The sequence below is a fragment of the Symsagittifera roscoffensis genome, chromosome 9 (assembly GCF_963678635.1).
Source record: "Symsagittifera roscoffensis chromosome 9, txSymRosc1.1, whole genome shotgun sequence".
In the NCBI taxonomy this organism is placed as follows: domain Eukaryota; kingdom Metazoa; phylum Xenacoelomorpha; order Acoela; family Convolutidae; genus Symsagittifera; species Symsagittifera roscoffensis.
In genome coordinates, this window is record NC_087070.1 from 30,963,550 (window position 1) to 30,984,004 (window position 20,455).

Sequence of the window (20,455 nt, forward strand, 5' to 3'; positions counted from 1 at the left end):
TTAAAAACGATACCCTTCTTAAAGCTTGTTGCGCCCAAATTCGTCCAAATTACCGAAGCCAAAAAAGGTTTTGTGGGTAACCTGAACTTTGCAACACTTTTCACTTGAAATCAACCCAGAAGAAAAACGGCTTTCAATTTTCAAGTTTAATGGGTTTTGTTCGGAAAATGTTTTTCCGGACGGATGAATGGGAGGTGATTTTTCCCCGCCCAAAAAAAACTCATGTAGAGTCTCTCTAGCATGTCAAAAGCATGGATAGCAAAAAAACAGGGTTGAGACAAGTTAAATAGGGGTAACAATCTAGAGAACTGATTTGCCAAAACAAGTCGTTAGTAAAAGCAGTTTGTACCATTTATTACCCAAAAAGGTGCAATATGCAATAGGCCAAGTTCCGTATTTTTAAAATTTGAAAACAAATTGACTTTTGTTATTGTATAACAAATATACTTGATACAAGTAGCCTTGTTTGAACCTAGTGAAGTTTTATCTGGATCAATTAATTGGCTTATTAATCAACAGCGTGCACATAAGTGATTCAACAAAACTGCTTAAATTGGTTCAAAGCCTTGAGTTTTTCCACTGCTTTTTCAGGCCTATGGAGTACTAATTTCATTTAGAAGTTTTTTTGCAGATTTTAGAAACTTATGAATAAAAAATCAAAAGTTTTTTGGGGACTTTTTTTTAGAAAATCGAATTAAAAATTGGTATTTTTCCATATCGCAAAATATTAAAGAGACCAAAACGCACGTCCAATGCAATTAAGCATAAATTCTAAATTATATGTAGATTTTATCGCCGCTTACGCTTTAACAGCGCGGAACATATCGCGTGTTAGTTGTCCCAAATTGGCCGAGTAGCTATAATTAAAATCCTATAACTTTACGAAAAGAAAGTCACGGTTAAAATATGATGTTTTTAAAATAGACTTTAAGACAATAATGTCTTTCGAATGATATAAAAAGACCTGTCGTAAAAACTAGTTTGTTAAAAAATTGTCTGAAGAAAAAAAAACCTTCCGGAGCACCAAATACTCAGTCATTTTCATCGAACAACAAAAAATCAAACCTAATTGCCATTTTTTTTGCAAAACTTCAACTATCAAAAAACAAGAAATTGCTACAAAAAATTGTTGAAAGAGAATTTTTTTTTCTAAAAATCAGCTTATGCCAAAAATCAAAAAACAAATATATACTTTTTTGTAAGGTTATTAGGCTTAAAGATTGCCAATTTTGCCAATTTGGGACAACAAAAGCGCGATATATTTCGTGCTATTAAAGCGTAAGCAGAAAACTAACCCGTTTTATAAATCGTTTCAAATTGAACTGAGGCGTGTTTTTAGTGTATTTATTAGCTTGGTATATGCGATATTTATTACTCTGTTCTTTTCATAGCGTGTGGGAGGAAAATTTATGAAAAATATATACAATCTTTTGATTTTTTTTAAAAAATGCATCTTTCTTTTTTAAAATGAACGCTACTCAATGAACGCTACTGAATTAATCCAACTTTAAGAACTGTAAAAAAAAGGAAATTTTGGAGAGTTTATGAGAAAGAAGAAACAAAGGAACAAAAAATTTGAAGACTGGCGTGCAATCTAGTGCAGTGATATTGTTTTTTGTAAGATTTCGGAAAATGAACTGGCCACCAGCTGAAAAGTATAGAATAGTACTAAAAGCCAGTGTTATTACGTAAATAGCAGTATAATGAGTAGCAGTATAAAATTAGCAATCGAATGTGTGGTAGTGCTATCAATTGAAAACAAATACGATTTAGATGTCCAATCTGCTGACGAAATATATATTTTTTTAACTTGTATAACATTGGAATAGCCACTGGTTGCAAAAAACACTGATAGGCAATTTCCAAAATCTGAGTTAGCAAACGCCTGCTGGCCGGAAATTATTGTATTTCACTCAGTCAGTCAGTCAGTGGTTTTCCATCTTCTTTTGGATTCGAAGGTGTAAAATTTGCCGTCATAATTTTTTTTTGCCTCTCGTTGTTAAAATAGTCTTTATTTTCAAGAGCCTCTCGTTGCAGCCTGAAGCGGCTTCCATATTGTTCCTTATCATAACTCGCTGCTTCCGTTTTCGTTTCTGTTCTGTTTTTTTTTCAATGCCTAAAACCGACTCCGAAAAGTGTTTCAATTTCTGCATAGCCAAGAAATCTCAAGCGACCTTCTCTGCTAAAATTCACGTCGGATATGTTCGTTTCACAAATAAAGCCCGAAGCGGCTTCCTATTTTTGATACTAAACATCTTCCTGTTAGTTTTTTTTAAATACGTAAAAACGAAAAATTTTCCAAGTCTACAGTTTTCTGAATGCTATCGGAAACCTTGAACAAGGTGCCGTATGCTCTCTGGTTTGCAATGTAGGCCGTCGACTGATATATTATATATCGTCGGAATCTAAGCTTTGTGGCTTACACGAACTGGATTCCGTATGCTTCTGCCAGAATCTGTAAACACTTGTTCAGTCGCTTAATGTATCATATCGATTTCTCCGTCGAATCAATCCCATAATTGTCACTTTTATATCACAGGTCATGTACCTACAAATTAGGTATTCCATCTCTTCGACAATTTCAAGTTCCGTCCTTAAACGGTTGTTGTTTTTTTTTTTCAAATAAACTATTCGTCCCGCTCATCACCACAAGTTTTTTGACATTAAAGGCTACAGTTTGCTGAACAACTTTTTCACGGCACATTAGGTAAGAAAATACCAGTCACTAACGACGAGCCCAAAACAGATTGACTTTTTTGGACTATGTTCCAGTTGTTGTCATTGACGAAGATTAACCTTATTAGTGGTTAACCAATTCTCAGATAATATATAGTTGGAGTTAATCCTGCTTTTTGGTCTTTGGTCTAGAAAGGGCGCAATGCACAACCATTTTTCTTGCTATTTTTCACGAAACATGCCAGTAAAATTTAAAAACACTTTCACGGGTACTTTTGATGTTTATTGGACATACTAACATTTTGATTGCCGGCAAAATTTGCATTAAAGAAAATCAGTCGTTGAATCAAGTTTTTTCTAAGACTAAAATGGCACTTTTAGGTTGATAACCTAACAAAAAAATGTTTAATTTTTATTTGCAATAAAAGTTTGCGATTAGTTTTTGTGAGTAATGCGTGCAAAACTAAAATTGATTATCTCTGCTTTTGAGGGGTCACTCGACAGGCTAAATTACTTTGACGTTTTTGCTAGAGTTTTTTATTTGCAACTGTAAAACAATTAGTAACTTATTACACGTTTTGGCTGCAGTGTCAGATGAAGGAGCCAAAAATGATTTTTATTTTCCGCAATAACTTGCAATAGTCAATAGTTTATTTATCTCTCGACGAAGTGTTCAGCACATTTTAGTTCTTTTCTTGTTTGTTTCATTCATAATGCTACAATGTAGTTTTCCCTGAACTATCTTGACACTAAAAAGATTAATTCAAACCCCATTACAGGCTTGAAGTACAACCGTTTACTGAAAAGTAATTATTTTGGCTTCATTATAAACATGTCAATTAGTGATAATGATATCTTGAACCTTTCTGATGGGATGCGTCAATTAACCTAGAGTGATTGCAACACCAACAGCCTAACAATTAACTGGGCAGCATTTTTTGCAGCAAAAATCCTTTGCGACCAAAGCTTATTCAAATTTAAAGCAAGATATAATTAGAAATAATAAGTCATCATCAGTTGAAATCTTAATGAGATGAAAAAGTTCACTTTTGAAATTTAAAAATCAGAAACGAACGACATTTTAAATTATCAACCCAGAAAAAAGCAACTTCTCTGCCAGCTACGCTTTTAGTCTGCCTTAAAATCATTAATCCATAAAAAAAAAACTAGCAAAAAAGGTGGGAACATTTTTTTGAACCGCTGAAAATGAGTTCAACTTGGAATCCGTTCCTCTCTTCAAACGACAGCGACTCAATCTACACCTACGATGAGTCATCCTCTTACGACACTACTCCTCTGGTGATGGTAGCGGGACTGAATGTAGTCGCATGTGGGTGGTTATATGATACAATGAGCAGCACATGCTTGTAAATAGCTGCCAGGTTTTTTTGATCAGAAGTTTCTTTTCAAATATATTTTACAAAATAGAGTTAAAATGACAAAAATAATTTACCAGAAAAAATAATAGTTTTTCAGACTGATAAACGACTCTAAGATTACTTAATTTTTGCCCTATAATGGAAGCAATTTATTTAATATCGATTCTCAAATATGCAAATATGCCACCCTATGTATCATGTAACCACTCCTATCTACATGTGGTGCACTGAGTTTGATCATAATAATTGCGAGGGGGCTGCAGGGGGACTTCTCTGCCGCCACTTTCCTGTGGGTTCAGGCGGTGGGGCAGATACTGCAGCAGTTGGCCATCTTTCAGCTGTGTCTTTGTGCTACTATGGGTAAGGATTAGATGTTCAAAAAGTACTGTATGATAGTTTGATGTAGTTTTGTGTTTTAGCTGAGACACATTCAAACTCTCGTTTCCGTTTCCAACCCGTATGAAAATGTTTCTGACTAAAGACTAAAAAATTTAGTGAAATTCTTTAAAAAATTAACAATTCTAGCTTCCATCACTTCAAAAATATATATCATAGGAAAACCAACTGTGTCATTTTGAATTCGAACTTAGGACATCAATATTTTCAGTTGACATCAAAAAATATTTCAAAAACTGGAACAAAACAAAAACTAGCTCATATAGCGCACACTTTTTCTTATATGGCTAAGAATACGATAACAAACAATGAGTGAGACTGCCCTTATCAGAGCAAAAACATTATTATTCATAATGCTCTTGAATGTAATTGTTGCAAATTCTGGCAGTGTACGAAAATTTTCAAAAAACAACTTCAGTGCAAAAGTTTGTTCATTTTTTGTTTGTTCATTTTTTGTTCAGTAGCAAAAATGTGGATCAATTATCTTGCCTAAGATTGATTAAGTTCCGATCCAGAATAGTTTGCCGCTTACACCACACGTACATAAAAAACTGGTGAAAAGCGCGATATAAATATTCCAAGCAACCATAATGATCAGTCCTGCCTATGGCAATTGATGTCATACAGCATGTGGCTACGTCAACAACAGAAGCCTCGCAAAAAGATTTATCACAAAATCATTTTAAAAAAATGTTTTAAGCTATTTGAAACTATGAAATACCTTATTACTGCCCAAAAAAAACTTGAAAAAGCGAACAAGATGAAGAGTTGAATGATCCGACTGCATTCAAAGTCTATGAAGTAGTTGTGATTTTAAAAAAATAATCTACAAAATCAGAAATAAAAAAATAAAAATTATTGTGTTTTTATTTTTTGACAAGCTATGTAGAGCACCGAGTGATATAATTTTGCACCTTTAAGCTAATTCATAAGTCGTATAGATCCTTCGATTCAGTTTAGGTTATTTCTAGAGCTGCAATTGTTTGCCGCTTACGCATTATAGGAGAACCACACCGATCAAACCACACCAAGAAAAAAAATACTCCATCGTTTTTTAAAAGCCAAAACGGAGCAATTAGAAGATTATAAGAATCATTTTCCATCGTCTATTCATTAACAGCTTTCTTCCATTAACTAATTTAGAAACTCTTCGCACTTTCCCGGGTTGACCAAAACTGCTAATCATGATATTTTCCTATATATAAAAATGCTAATTATACCCTTTTTATGCATTTTACTGTGCAGAAAATTGCATGAAAGGCCTATGATTAAAGATTTTTTATATATGGAATTTGCTTGACTAGCATTTTTTCATAAACCAAAGTTTTGTTTTTTCTATTTATTTTCTTGCCAAACTTTTGGGTTGCGTTTGTAAGCGAACATTAATGACTAAGACACTGGACTGGATTACTCAAAACTAAAGCCAACAAAATTTTGACCATCTTGCATGAGCAATGCATTGAACGTGACCTGAATATGAATATTCTACAGAAAGTATCAATTTTGAAGTTTTTATTTAATCAGGCCTTGATCAATGCATACAAAAACTTGCCATACAAATTAAATATAGTTTGAAATGTTTTTGAAAAAATTTTTCCGGAGAAACTGAAAAAAAAACTTTTGTGTATCCAGGACTACATGCATGCTAAATTTTAGTTTTGCATCATGCTAATTTTCTTGTTTGTACAAAATTCGTTTTGCGGTTGAAAAAACTCTCGGGTGCAGTTTCGAAATTTTTCAGTAACGTTTTTGTTGGCACCATCAAAAAAACATAAGTCATAAAAATTCCATATATGGAAAATGTATGATCAGCATTTTTTGCCAAAAAGTTTTTCTTTTTCATTTATGAAGATACAATCACTTTAATACCAAAATAAGAAAAAACTTTATTTGCAAAAATGTATCAGAAATGTATAATTCGCATTTTTTCATATACTTAGTTTATGGAAAATATGATTAGCATTTTCAGTCTATGGAGGTCAACCCGGGTTGCTTTCAATTCTTCGCGCGTCACTTGTATTGTTTCTTTTTAAAATGAACAGTTCTTTGTCGACACTCTTATAAAAAAGCTTTTCAATGTTTTTGCTTTGAAATACGACTAGAAGAACTTCAATATGATGTTTCTCTCAAATCAAATTATTCACTTAAGGAACTTGAGTTTTTTAAAAAACTATCCGAGTGATCAACTTTAAAAATGGGAAATTCTACCAAAACCAAGTTTTCCCAAAACGAAAGGGGCAGATTGTTCATTTAGTCTATTCAGGGGAACGACTGTTCTCATCAGCCAAGAAAACACTTTTTTGTTATATTATGTAGAAGGGCACTGGTGTCTGGGCAGTGTGACTGGAGTGGGGTGTAAAGTGACAGTGTACATCTCTGGCTGTCTCTTCCTGCTGCCAGAGTGGCTGACTGTGCCCCTGGCAGTGGACAGAATAGTGGCCATAGCATTCACTCGATTCTACCGCAACCTATGTTCACCCCGCACCACTTGGTAGGTTAATTACAAGCGGTCCCCCAGCGGCAGTGGTGTGCGCAGAAAGTTTTCTATGGAGGGGGGAGAGGCGGTTTTCTGAAAAGTTTTGAAAATTATGCCGACCTTTTTTCTTTTTTTAGTTTGACCAATTTGATTTTCCGAGCTCTCCCAAAGTGTTGCATAAGAACCCTATTTTGTGAAAAATTTTCTGCGCCGCAGGCAATTTTTTCAAAAAAAAAACAGGCCAAAAAAGGCGCTACTGCTCAGTAGATAAGCTGCTTGGAGAAGATGCGCTTCGCACCGATAACTGCCACGTGTTTCATAAACAGCTCGTGTCTCGTTTGCGGCAAGTGGCAACACGTACCAGTCCGATCACATTCGGTTATAATTTAATAACTTATGTAGCAATCAGTTTAATTTACTTTTTTTAAATTTTGAATTCGTCTAAAATTAAAGGATATAAATTTTGATTTGCCGCTTGTGATCAGCTAAATTCTGACTGATCATTTAGTAGCTAGCAGTAACACAGAAGCAGTGACAATAGCTCAGCAGCAGAATATTAAGGAGATTGATTCAAGAGCAGAACGCGTCAAAGAGCAAATCGCTGAAAACCAATTTTAAGGAACGAGAATGATAGTAATGAACACTTTCAAATGGCAAGTGCGCAAAACCTTTAATACAGTACCAAGAATTGAAACGAATCATTACAAATTATCACTGATGCGAAACTGCATTTGTAGCAAAAATGACAAACTAGAGCTTGCAAAATTCAAGAAAAACAAAAACGGGTATGGCAAGAAAAGCTTGCAAAAATAGAAATAGACGTTTTGATATATCAATGATATCAAAACCAGAGATATCAAAATTACTTACAAATTTTGCCAAGAATGCCATATTGTTCTTTTTTTTTGCAATATGTCTAACGCAATGTTTTTTTTGCTCGAAATCTTAAGCATGTTGCTTTCAAAAATTGCTCTATTGACTTTACTGCTGCTCCTATCAGATTGAAGCCCTAAAGGTTTCAATTGCCCGTTAAAGTTTATGCGACAATTCATTTTATGCGACATATCAAAAAAATTTAAAAACTGATAAAATTCAGAAAGAAAATACAAAAAAAAGATTATTTGTTTTCAGGGGCGGATTTAGGGGGGGGGGGGGGGGCGGATGCCTTTTCTTCAGGAATTTGACTCCCTGCCGACCCAAAGGGTTCCCCCTTTGGTATTTTTTAAGAAATCCATTTTTGGCCGGCCTACCCTAAAATTTTTCCAAAGGCGTCTTCGGCGCCAATATATACAAACTTTGAGGGGGAGCGCGCGCCAAAAAAAACCAGTTTTTTTGTCAAAATTTTCGAAAACGTTTGAAAATTCACCCCCCTCGAGAAAATCCGCCCCTGTTTGTTTTAGTTAAAAATAATCGCCTACGCGCTATTTAAAACACAAATTGATACCTTTAGCGTCTAGCAACGTCTTAATATTTCTTACTAGCTGGAAAAATGAAATTGGAACAATCAAATTGGCTATGAAACTGGAACAATTTCTGAGCCGCTTTCGGGGTTATTAGAACTAGAGATATCGCACGTTAATTGTCCCAAATTAGCAAAAACATCAGTTTTCAATAATATAAAAAACAAAAATCTTTTCGGGCAGTTTCTTTGTGGGTTGTTAATTAAATAAATCTCCAAACCGCCTCAGTTTTACAAAAAATTTCAAAGGTGAGATAAATTTAGAGCTCAGAACGTTTATATCTTTTGCATGGTTTACAAAACCTTATTCAAAAAAAGCAAGAGAAAAATCGAAATTTGTCTATTTCGAAAAGGGCTTAAAAAAATCACACATTAAAATTCCATCCTTTATTCAAAAATAAGAAAAACAATATTTACGATGTGATTGCTCGTCACATGACTAGTGATCTTAAATATCACCATTGATTAAAAAAAACTGTTGAAGTGTTAAAATCAAAACTGATTAAAAAATATGTACAATTCCAAAATTCATAGATGATTAGAAGTCAATACGAAGCCTAGGTGTGTACTGTTTGCAAAACCCACTTTTATGCTTTTAAGTACGCGAATTCCATCAACATAGCTTAATACATGGATTAGCGGATTTCAGGACTATATACTTGCAATGGCGGCATTTTCTTTTTTGCTACTTTACACGGAATCCGCAACATGAAATTTTACGCCAATTCCGCGAAATTGGTGAATTCGAACGAAATATGCTAGAAATATGAGCAATGAATTCGCACTGTTCAACTCTACATTGATACCATGTAAAAAAAACATGAATCCGCGTTGGCGATGGACGGAACCCGTGGATTTTATCAATAAAAATGAAGTTGAACCCGCAGTTTAGTGGTGGGTTGTTTTTGATTTTTTAAAACCATAACCGTTTCAAAAATCATGACTGATTCAAATGTATGAAATTTTTCAAAAATGATAACTGATTCAAACAATCAAGTTGGTTTAAATAATTATAACTGTACCGAAAAATTATAAAATGCTCAAAATTTTATAAGTTGTTTCAGCGGTTTCCCTCTTGATGCAGCCTGTTTACCTCTACATTATTTTAATTTTGAATCTTTGTAGGTTTGTGGTTCTGCCAGCGATACTGCTGGTTATGTTGTTCATGGTACCCAGGGCACTCACTGTCGACATTGTGGATGGGAAATGTCTGAGCGACAGTCGCCTCTATGACCAGATGCTGTATGCGATGACGTTGCCAGCTCTGCTGTTTGTAGTGGCCGGTGTGGTTGCGATAGTGGTGTGTTTGGCCAAAAGACACGAAGTGAGAAATACTGCCGAGGCAAAATGCCATTATCAGGTATGATTTTCTTTAGTTCATACTTGAATTTTAAATGGATTGGCTAGATTATAGAGTTATGAGGCTAAAGAATGATGCTTACGCACACAGACGAAAAAGAGCTTTGCTTGAATGGAGAAACAGAAAGATAACTAACTCCCAAATTACTTAAGTATTGCAAAACAGCAAAAATCACTTCGAAGGTTTTTCGAATTACAAAAAAAACTATGAAATTTGATTTCCATTACTGTCAATCACGTGCAGGTTTGATACAACCAAAAAATGATCACGAGAACAAATATGATTTGCAAGAACCAGAACTAAAACACAAAAAGAATAAGTATTGGATAAAACGACTTTGAAAAATTGTAAATCAGAGTGCCATTCCTTTTCGTATATCTGAGTTTTCTAAATATGCTGCGACACTTCTGGTTATCTTACCCGGTTTTAATATCGGTACTGCCACTGCAAATTGCCTTGAAAAAAATAAATTGGAACCAGGAGCTTTCGAAGGGGCGAATATCAATTTTAGAAAAAAAATAGACCAAAAGACTTAAGTCGAAGACGTCTTAAAAATTTTCAAATTTTGACTTATTTTCCATGAAGTCTGGAAATAATTCTGGAATATTAAGGGCCTGGAAAGAACATACAAATTATCACACAGAAAGTTGCTTTCGCCGGGATCTTGGAGGGAGGAAACTGATTTTACTAGATCCCTCAGAGCCTTATAAAAAACGGGCCAGCAATACGGGCGTTGTACTTCGGGTTGACCTCCATATACTCAAAAGGCTTATCATACAGTTCCGTGCATGCAGTTTATGGTACAATGCCTATAAAGCCATTCCCATTTATAGAACTTCATTGACAAGCAACTTTTTTAAGAATAATTATGTCTCTTTGACATCGTGGAGCGACAATTCGTACCAGGCGACAATTCGTAACAAGTGAATATTCGTAAGAATAAATTGAGGGGAAAACAATAATTTGTGCCCACTATTCCTCTCGTACCGAATGTAAGCGCAGCGGAGCCAAAGCCTTGATACGAGTTTTCACTTGTTACGAATTGTCGCCTGCGTCAAATTGGCGCCCTACCCTCTGAAAATTCAAATTATGCAAAAATAAATTATCCATGCATAAATTATGCATAAATAAATAAGTTTTCAAGCTTTTCAAGGGAACATGATAGCCATACAAATTCCGCTCATCTAATTTGTATGGCAAGCAATTTCATATGGCAACAAAAAATTTCCAGACGAGAGTTATGTATTTTTTTCCCAAAATTTTTTCCAAGCTCCAACAAAAATTTAACGAAAAAAAAATGGCTTGGCTTGCAAAGTTGTAATTTTTGTCTAAAACGTAGTTCAGACACTCATTTTCAAAAACAGACACAAAAAAAATTAACATGAATGTTTTGCGTGAAGCTAAAACCATTTTGTATTTATCATATACCATATCGTAGATAAACCTAAAACTATCACAAAAAAGGCAACGAATTTCTAAAATCAGAAGAATTGTGGCCAAAAACAAAAGAAAATGTATTCGTTTTGTTATTTTCCTGCGTGAAATTCTCTTCTTTTACTTACATGGCACCACTCTAATGCTTTTTTGCCGTTTAATCTATAATTATGTTGTTGCGTTACTTATATTACTTATAGGTTTTCTGAGAAATTACGTGTTATTGTCTTAGGAGGAACACAAAATCCTAAGCCTTTTTATAGCATAAAAATTTCCAATTCAAACAGTTCCATTCATGGAAAAAGAAAAATACTTTTCATACAGTTCTATTTGAGGAAAAAAACTAATCGAACAATTCAATTAATTTAACAAAACCACAATTCTTGAGATTTTCATTTGAAAAATTTCTTAGCTAAATTTTTGCAAGCATTTTTTCTAAATCTGAAAATCGTAAGACCAGCTTTTTTTGCCAAACCGAAAGACAAAAAAAAGTTTTGCTCACAAATTTTTGAAAAAGTTTTGCTCACAAATTGCATTTTTTGGCGTCCGGTCTTTCTCAATGCTTTGTATAAATTGGCGCTTAAGTCGCTCTTGAAACAATTTGAGGATTTTTTTAACCAAAAATGGATATCTTAAATAGATTCAAAGGAAAAACGTTTGGAAAAATTTGACAACCAGAATGGTCTGAAGACGAAATAAAAAATCATTAACAGAGCAGTTTTTGGAGTATAAGCCACTTAGTTTTATTACGGTACAAATTTTTTAGAAATTCAAATAGACAAAAAAAACAATTTCTTTCAAGCAAAATCATTCAAACAGTAATGAATATTTAAATATCCTATCACTTTTTTCGAGGCCATTTTTCCAGATTTAATTTAATCGGTTACAGATTGACCGTGAAAAATTGTATAGCCAGTAAAGCGGAACTGCTTCAAAGAAAAAAAGACTGCATTTGTTTTACTCGAAAACGTGTTTAGTAGTAAAAGATATAAATACTCCGAAAACGCAAATTGACGTCGTTTTTATGAAAAAAAAGTTTTTATTATTTTAGATATCGTAAAATACCTGAAATTTCTACAAATAACTCAAACAACAATTTTGAATTAAGAAAAAATGAGAATTTTAAGGGATCAAGGACAAAATTATTGGTTTTTCTGCTTCTGTGTTTTCAGAAAAAAAAGGTTTCCACTAATTTTTTGTCAAATTCAAGGCTCATAAATCTTCTTCATAAATCTTGTTTTTCGTCTGTTTGAGCCTGTTATTTTAATCAGAATCCTCGATTAAAAAAGCGTGCAGATGGGATATCAATCCAATAATCTCATACTTTTTGTTTTTGTTATATGGGCCTACTATTGTAACCTGCCATCAATTAAAGCCGAAGGGAAAAACACCAAAAATCTAATGAATGAAACAAAAACACTTCAAATTAGTGCCAAAAACAGCTCGCCACAAATGATACACAACTTCAGTTTGCTACAAAAAGAATACTTTGATTAAGTAACGCACTAATTATGAAAACTATCATAGCACAAGCACGCTTGCATAACTGCGGGTCGTAAGACGTTTGTTTGGATGAAAAAAAATGAACATGAGAAGGCCGAAAAAAGGTCAATGAACTACATTTTTGAACATTTTTCAACATACGAATTTGGCGAAAAGAAAGTCAAAAACGTTACAGGCTTATGAGTTTGAAAGATTTGTTATGCTCAACATTTTTTCCGACAAACTCACCCAAAAGAGAAAATGGATCGAAAACTTTTCTATTCTGCTGGGTATTCTGAAAACTAAAATCCAATTTCAAAACTAAAAGAATTGCTTTCTTCACACCATTTTCACTTCAGTTAGTGCCAAAAACCACATGGTTTCAACGTAAAAACACTGCAAAAACGGCCTCATTAAGGGTATTCACTACGTTTATTGACACTTTGCTATCAATTTTGAGCTGCTCAAGTCAATTTCAAGACTGTTTCCTAACAAAAAACCAAACGAACTAATTGAGTGAAAATTCGACTTGTTCCTAAATAATTAGACAGCCACTTTTCAGTCTAATCTGGCGCTGATTGGAACATGTTCTATCTACTGCATCTCGGGATTGCTGCAGTACTCACTCTTCTTTCTCGGCTTCTTCGTGCGCGACTACGAGAACGAGGAGCAGGGCCAGTTCCTAGTCGGCCTAGCGTACATGCTTGGGTCAACTGGGGTCATTGTGCGGGCGCCGGTACTTTTGATGATGGAACCACTGCGAGAAGCGTTTAAACGGGGATTGCCTGTTATCACATGGAAGCGAGCGCGCAAATAACACCGCACAATGATATGTTAGCAGGAAAATTTTCTTCGCCACAAACCAAAAGAAGACTAAAACTACACTGAGAAACAAAAAATACGGATACCACAAGCAACACTTCAAAACCAACTATGCTCTTAGATACTGTAGACTCTTTTCCGACAAACATCCTGTGACAAGCATCACTGGTCGAAATACGTTCAGGGCGGGTACTTGAAGAACACCGAAAATTTTTACTGAATCGCTAATTAATCACCTGGTTGATAAACTAACTAATGTTACTTTTTTGCATGAGCTTTTGTTCCTGAATGAGTGTTCTGATCATGCGCAGTTATAGACATTTTCGCTTTAAATTTTTTAGCACAATTATTTGTTAGTTTCCCTTTCGTTAGTTAAATTAATTTCTTCAATGCACAATCTAATTACTAAATGATTAAATTTTATGCATTTTTCAGTACGCAGTTTAAACCTATTTCATTCACTTTTCGGAAAGATTTTAATCCTTATCAAATGATCCACTACATTTGTTTCAATACTTCAATCATAAATTTCAATACTGCAATCGTAAATAGCTTACCGTATTCTTCTATTTACTTAATTCAAGTTAGTGTCATTTTACAAAACCTGTTGACCCTGCACGCAAGCTCATGTAATACTCGTTTAGGTTAATTGTAAACCTTGTGTAGATTTAATACACACTACAGGGGCGGATCCAGGATTTTTTCGAGGGGGCGGGCGAATTTTCAAAAAATGCTCAAAATTTTGGTCAAACTTTAAATTTTTCTGCAAACAGGCCAAAAAAGGCATTTTTGGGCATTTTTATTTTTAGAAAATGTTGACCAACAAATCATTTTTTTGGCCGATATATACCAACTCGAATCTTAAAATTTGTATATATTGGCGCTAAAGGCGCCTTTGAAAAATTTTAGGGCTAGTGAGCCAAAAATGGATATCTCAAAATAGTACAAAAGGGGGACACTTTAGTTCGGCAGAGGGGCGGCTTTTGTTCCTCTTAAATCCGCTACTGATACACTGTATTATTGCCTCCATTATCACTTATAACAAATAATCAATTGAACAATTAAACTATTACTCACCCGGAGTTTTCAGGGATTTGTTAGACTTCCGAAACCCTTCTTTTGAGATCTTCTTAAACGTGTAATGGGTTGGATTGATGGGGGGTAATGTCGTATTCAATGGAGGAGCAGCATCTTCGAAAACTTTTGGTTTCTTTTTGCCCTTTTTGGCAAAAGAGGGTAATAACCAAGGCATTTTAATGATCCAATGCTTTCAGACGCTCGTTTTTTTTCAAAGGAACTCAAGAATGAATACAAAAGAAATCAGCTCGTATGGCGCAGAACTATTTCCGTGGGGTACTTATATTTGACGCGCTACTAATTTTCAAGGATGCCCTATTTCTCAGGGGGTACATAGTAGGTATGTGTATCACAAATATAATGCAATCTGTAATCCATAAATGAGGAATAATTGCTTTCGAGTTAGTGAAATGTAATTTTGAATCGCGTGAGCTTTTTTTAATAATAGTATCCTATCTTATCTTATGCTAATTACCCAAGTTGATTAATTCCATTCTCAATCGAATTTTTAAAATGTTGGTTCAGTAACTATTTAGGCCCAGCTTATACCCGCAAGTTAAAATATAGCTACTATCAAAACTTTGTTTTGAATAATAACTTCTACATTGTTTAAAAATCTTTTATAGCTCCTTCGAGACATTACTCCTAGCATCCTTACGATGGCAAACAAATAAACACAGACAGTCTGTTGAATAATAAATGAGGATTAAGACTGAACAGGAAGTATTTTGTATTTGGAACAAATTTACCAAAAAAGAGCCAAAAATGGTGAGCTCAGATAGACAATCATAATGCATGCACACCATTGTTGTTCTTGTCAGATTATTTGCAGAATTTAAGACAGAAATATTGGAAACATTGTCCAGTACAATGTATACAAAAAGGTGTTTGTTTAGCAGTTTAGATTTTAAAAATGTGTCACAATAAATGGAAAATAATCATCACGCACCTTTGACTATCTTCTGCACCGGGGAGAAGTTGGATTTTCCAAAACCCTACTCTGTTCAGGACTTGGATGGCCTTCTATTAAATTGACTCTTAAGCAAACAGTTTGGCCCAATTTCAACCATTGAGTCTGTTTTATATCAATTAGATTCACTTGTTATCTCTCTCGAGTTCTAAAAAGGCCCTGATTGTTAAGATTTTCAGAACAATTTGAGGCTCAAATACCATTTAGAAAAAAGATTCTTTACAAAAATGGAAGTTAAATTTACGACCAAATGGTACTTAACCACCATTGAAGGAGGCGAAAGTCTAAAAAAGGGCAAAACATATGTATAAGACGATACGTTAATATGTTTTTTCTTCTAAGCAGATTCATGCAGTAAAATAAACAAATTCATGATGTGTTTCGCTCAGTTGCATAAATTATTTTTTGACTAGCAGTTTAGCTACATTTCTCAATAATTTGAGAAAAGTCATGAAATCGTATACTCATATTATACTGTTTAATCACTCCAGACATTTCTATACTTCTTTTAAGTTTTCATTCATAAGTTTTCGAGTTTTTCGGTGAACAAATCAGAAAACCGTTCACACATTGTCTTTTTTAAAACTATTTCACAATGCTCTGACAAATTGTATAACCGGCCGGCAAATTGGTGCAGTTCAACTTTGTTTGCTATGAACTCTAATTGGACGCTGCTGCGGACTCTTATCGGCAGGAACTTCGATCACTGATTTGGTAACTGTTCTCTTACACAGACATACTTTTGCATCTATGTTCGAAGGAGTGCAGTCTTGGAACCTTCTGTACTCGTCCAGTCGTAGGAATGTTTTGAAATTGAGCTTTTCTGTCGTCATATTTTTCTTAACTTCAATTGAAAAAATCACATTCCTATTTTCGAAGGTCGTAAAGAGGTAGCCTAAAACAATGAACTGAAGTTGAGCCAACTGACAAAATTACAAGAACTCTTGTTACATGTTGTTTTTTACTCTCACCTTGAAGAAAATTTACCTCAGGCTCCAAATAGTTCATAGACAAAACAGTCCCATTCGAACAGTCTAACAACGACCAGATGAAAAAAAAAGAACAATCCGATTCAAAACAGTCCGAAATAGGCAGGAGTGAGTTAGTTGGTATTTCTGCTTGCTAAGCTTTTTCTTCTTGATAATCTTGATATTCTAATCGGCTTCTATAAACAATTATCACTTCGGACTGATTTGTATTGGATTGGTTGTTCCTCCTTTTATCTTTTTTTTGACTGATTGGTATGGACCTGTTTTGTCCCGACACAGTACTAACTAATTGTTTTGACTTTCCAAAAAAGTGAGGAATATTATGTTTAGGTTGGTTTCTATTCAGACCAATTTATGGAAGATGTAGAATGAGAATTGTACCTGAAAATTAGGTGTTCACAAGCGCTTGAGCTACGCACTATCCTAAATGAGCTTTGAGCCTATGTAAACTGTTCTTTTGAAGAAAACTTCTATTTTGTTGACGCGTAACAGGAATTATTATCCCAAACATTATATTATTATTCCGCATACGAAACAAGACTGCTCGTATCAGGGCAAAGCCCTGAAAGTTCCGACTGCCTTTTAACGTTTATGGAGCAGTAATAACATAAACAACATGAAAAATTAAATTAAATAAAATAAAAAGAAAAACTTTTTTCTAAAATTTGAAAATGTTTCTAAGAAACTCATCCTCTCACACGCCATATAAAGTACAAAATAATAGATTTCGCTCCTTGTAACAAATCAATTATGGCAAGTTAGCTTCTTTCAACCAATTTGCAACGATTTCCAAGACGGATTAAATCTCCGCTCACGCGTTAATAGCGCGAATTATATCGCGCGTTAATTGTCCCAAATTGGTCAAATGGCAATATTTAAACCCTCATAACTTTACGAAAAAGGATCACAGATGAAATATCTTTTCAAATTTAAGCTCAGGGCAACAATAGCCTTCGAATGATATATAAAAAAATTCCGTCAAAAATTGCTAGTTAAAAAATCGAAATTTGTCTGAAGAAAAAAAAAACCCACCCGAGAACAAATATTCCGTTACTTTCGTATCAAAAGTCGGAACAATAATATGGCCAACAGGAAAGCCAATTGGTCATATTAATTCCTTATAAGACTCAAGTTTTAACACTTAATAATTGATACTGACAGTCCAATATTTAGAGTGTACCAAAACTTTCGTTATAAAAAACCATTAGAGACCAATTGAAGGGCAATCGGAACATTCGGGGCTTTTCCTTGATATAAAAACATGCCTGTTTGATTCATCACTTGGTGAACTAAAACTCTTGAGGCAAAAAAAACCTATTTAAGGCAATCTAATTGGTTCATATCCATTTTCAACTTTAAAATATTGCAGATTCCATGTTTAAAACATTTTCAATTTTGTCTTTGAGACGACCAGATCACCTGTTATTGCATCATTAATGGAAAAATAATTTCTTGCTAGTGCTCATATTAGTTCTATCGCTAATTTAATATAATATTCCTTTCGCGAATACTCCTCTAGCTAATTTAATTTACTCCTATTTTATGCAAAATTTTCACGCTTTTTTCATCGAAGAGCTCACTTTTAGCGCCACTTACAGAACTTAAAAACGGAAAAAGATGATGCCAAAACTTTCCAGACACAAAATAAATTCAAACAAACATGGGTGTTATCTTACAAAAGGTGGCAGATTCAGGTTGAATAACTGGATCGCTCTTTGTGATACTTCAAGCAGTACTTAAAATTTACGTTGTAAAATAATTTGGCAAAAGAAGCAAAAAATTTGAGTTTGTGAATTGACGCACACTCCCCCTCAAAACTAATTATATATTGGCGTCGAATGCGCTTTTAGAAAACTTTTGGGGTCGGTTAGACGCCAAACAATTGCTTTAAAAAGTACTAATGGGGGACCCTTTCAGTCGGCAGGGGGTTGAGTCACTGAGTGGCTCATGGGCGAGGGGGGGGGGGGGGCTTTAGCACGCTTCTCCACTAAAACTCCCTCTAAACTTAATGATAATGGCTCAAATATACACAACTAAATTTGAGAGGAGAGTACGCTTAGACTTTTTTTGTTAAAACGCCATCAAGTCCCTCCAAAAAGATTAAAATCTGATCAAGATGTACGGCTAGAAATAAGACATAAAAGGAAAGAAAAGGAAAACAATTTAAGCTATGTGACATCAATTATTGCCTTGCAATTCAGCTTCAAACACCGTTATCAACTTTTAAACATAGCCAACAGACAGTTGGAAGAGAGTCAATGAACACAAGTAAACAAAAAAAATAGATGACCTTAAAGCTCTCCGAATTTCTAGTTTTCCCAATGTTTTCTCCCAATATGACAAAACTGTATAAAGAGGTAAACTTTTTATTTGGTTGGGAAACCTGTAAATTAAAACCGACTTTCGAAACAACAAGTCAATCACGTTTTTCGTGACCTTCCCACTTTCACTGTTCGATAATCGAGTTTGCCTTCCTTTTAACAAAGAAACGAAATCAAGTCAAACCGCAAAAATCAAAATTAAGCGTGAACAAATTTTAAGAAATTTTCTGAAAACAATTCATCAGGACCTATATAACGACCTACGTTTATAGACTCGTAAAAAGACTCGGTATTTTATGTTGACTTAAATATCTAAAAAAAACTTCAAGTTGTAATCAAGAGCTTCAAAATTTAATTTCATTGGCCAAGGATGTCTTTAATCCTGCAGACGTTTTATTTCATTTTGAAAATTCTTAGGTGTCCAGCAAATTTATTTTGACCTTGTTATCTTGTCGAAAGCTATCACATCTGGTGTATCTAAATTGATTTTATGAATTATGAAAATGCCAACTTAAACAGAGAGTGAGTCTGCGCTCCACAAACACTATCGAGAACACAACAAAAAGCAGCTTTATCAAGTGAAATAAGAGAAGATATAAATAAGACTCGAATTAGTGAAATTTTGTTACGTATGGTCTTCGAACGCGTGACCTCGAGAGTTGGAGTCTCACACCCTGTCCTCTCGGCCACGAATGCTGAACCGGCAAACACTTGTTACAAATAAAGTAGCTACATATGCTAACAAAATGCCAATGCTATGCAGCAAAATTGGCACCAAATACAAATAGACACAATTTTGCAAGTAATAATATGGAATATAACAAACTGAAGGCATCCACATTGATTTTGCATGTAAAAAATTAGAAATCATAAAGCCACATTATGTATAAATTTTTTAAAATTGCGAGATATATTGAGTTAAAAAATTTCTGAAATCGGGCTTTCATTATTATGTTGTTTGGAACAAATAGCTTTTCTTTCGTTCATTTGATGAATTTAAAATGTATCAACAGTGTCAATTTATTACTATTCGAATTTCAAAGCACATGCGACCAAAAAGCCGTTAAGGATCCTTAAAAGTGGCACCGATATTTGCGACTTAGATTAGAAAAAGAAATAGTCGTAGTATATCATTAACGCTCACATAAGTTCGCTAGTGTAAACAAGACTATGACTAGAATTTTTTCAATGACGAATGACTGATCGCAAATGTGAGGGCTGAAACGGTCAACGATCCCAATTTTTCCAACGCAAATTTACTTTTAAAAAAACTTTTAATTTTACATTGATGCGAATTTCGGCGTTACCATGGTTTTTAAGGCTGTATGGTTTTATAAGGCTGTATGGTTTTATAAGGCTGTATGGAAATTTTACACATGTAGTAGTTTATCATGAAATTTTATTTCAACTTATTTTTTATAGGTTAGTAACAAGACTTAGCAAGCTCATGGTTACAAGATTTTATAGACACTAAATTGAAAAATGGCTCAATGGTTATTTTTCCCCAAAACTATGAAAACCGATTCTATTATTTAAAAATGCACTTTGACTTTGAAGCGGTTTTGAGGGTACCTAAAGACAACTGAAAATTTTCAAATTTTTTCGAACAAAGGC

The 20,455-nt window shown here is 34.2% G+C and overlaps 2 protein-coding genes across 3 annotated transcripts in view; one reads left to right on the forward strand and one right to left on the reverse strand.

The window, feature by feature from the left end:
* LOC134854659 (glutamate receptor-interacting protein 2-like) overlaps positions 1-20,455 on the reverse strand; it is a 132,033-nt gene that overhangs the window by 94,584 nt on the left and 16,994 nt on the right. The gene's annotated exons all lie outside the window — the stretch shown is intronic.
* LOC134854529 (uncharacterized) lies at positions 4,278-14,193 on the forward strand. Its single transcript, XM_063870827.1, has 4 exons — positions 4,278-4,415; positions 6,768-6,942; positions 9,512-9,746; positions 13,225-14,193. The coding sequence occupies exons 1-4, from the start codon at positions 4,412-4,414 to the stop codon at positions 13,477-13,479; spliced, it is 669 nt and encodes a 222-aa protein (XP_063726897.1). The 5' UTR covers positions 4,278-4,411; the 3' UTR covers positions 13,480-14,193.

Coding starts and splice junctions, on each gene's coding strand:
- LOC134854529 (XM_063870827.1), top strand. Junction 6,943..9,511: donor TGTTCACCCCGCACCACTTG/GTAGGTTAATTA, acceptor GAATCTTTGTAG/GTTTGTGGTTCTGCCAGCGA. Junction 9,747..13,224: donor AGGCAAAATGCCATTATCAG/GTATGATTTTCT, acceptor GCCACTTTTCAG/TCTAATCTGGCGCTGATTGG.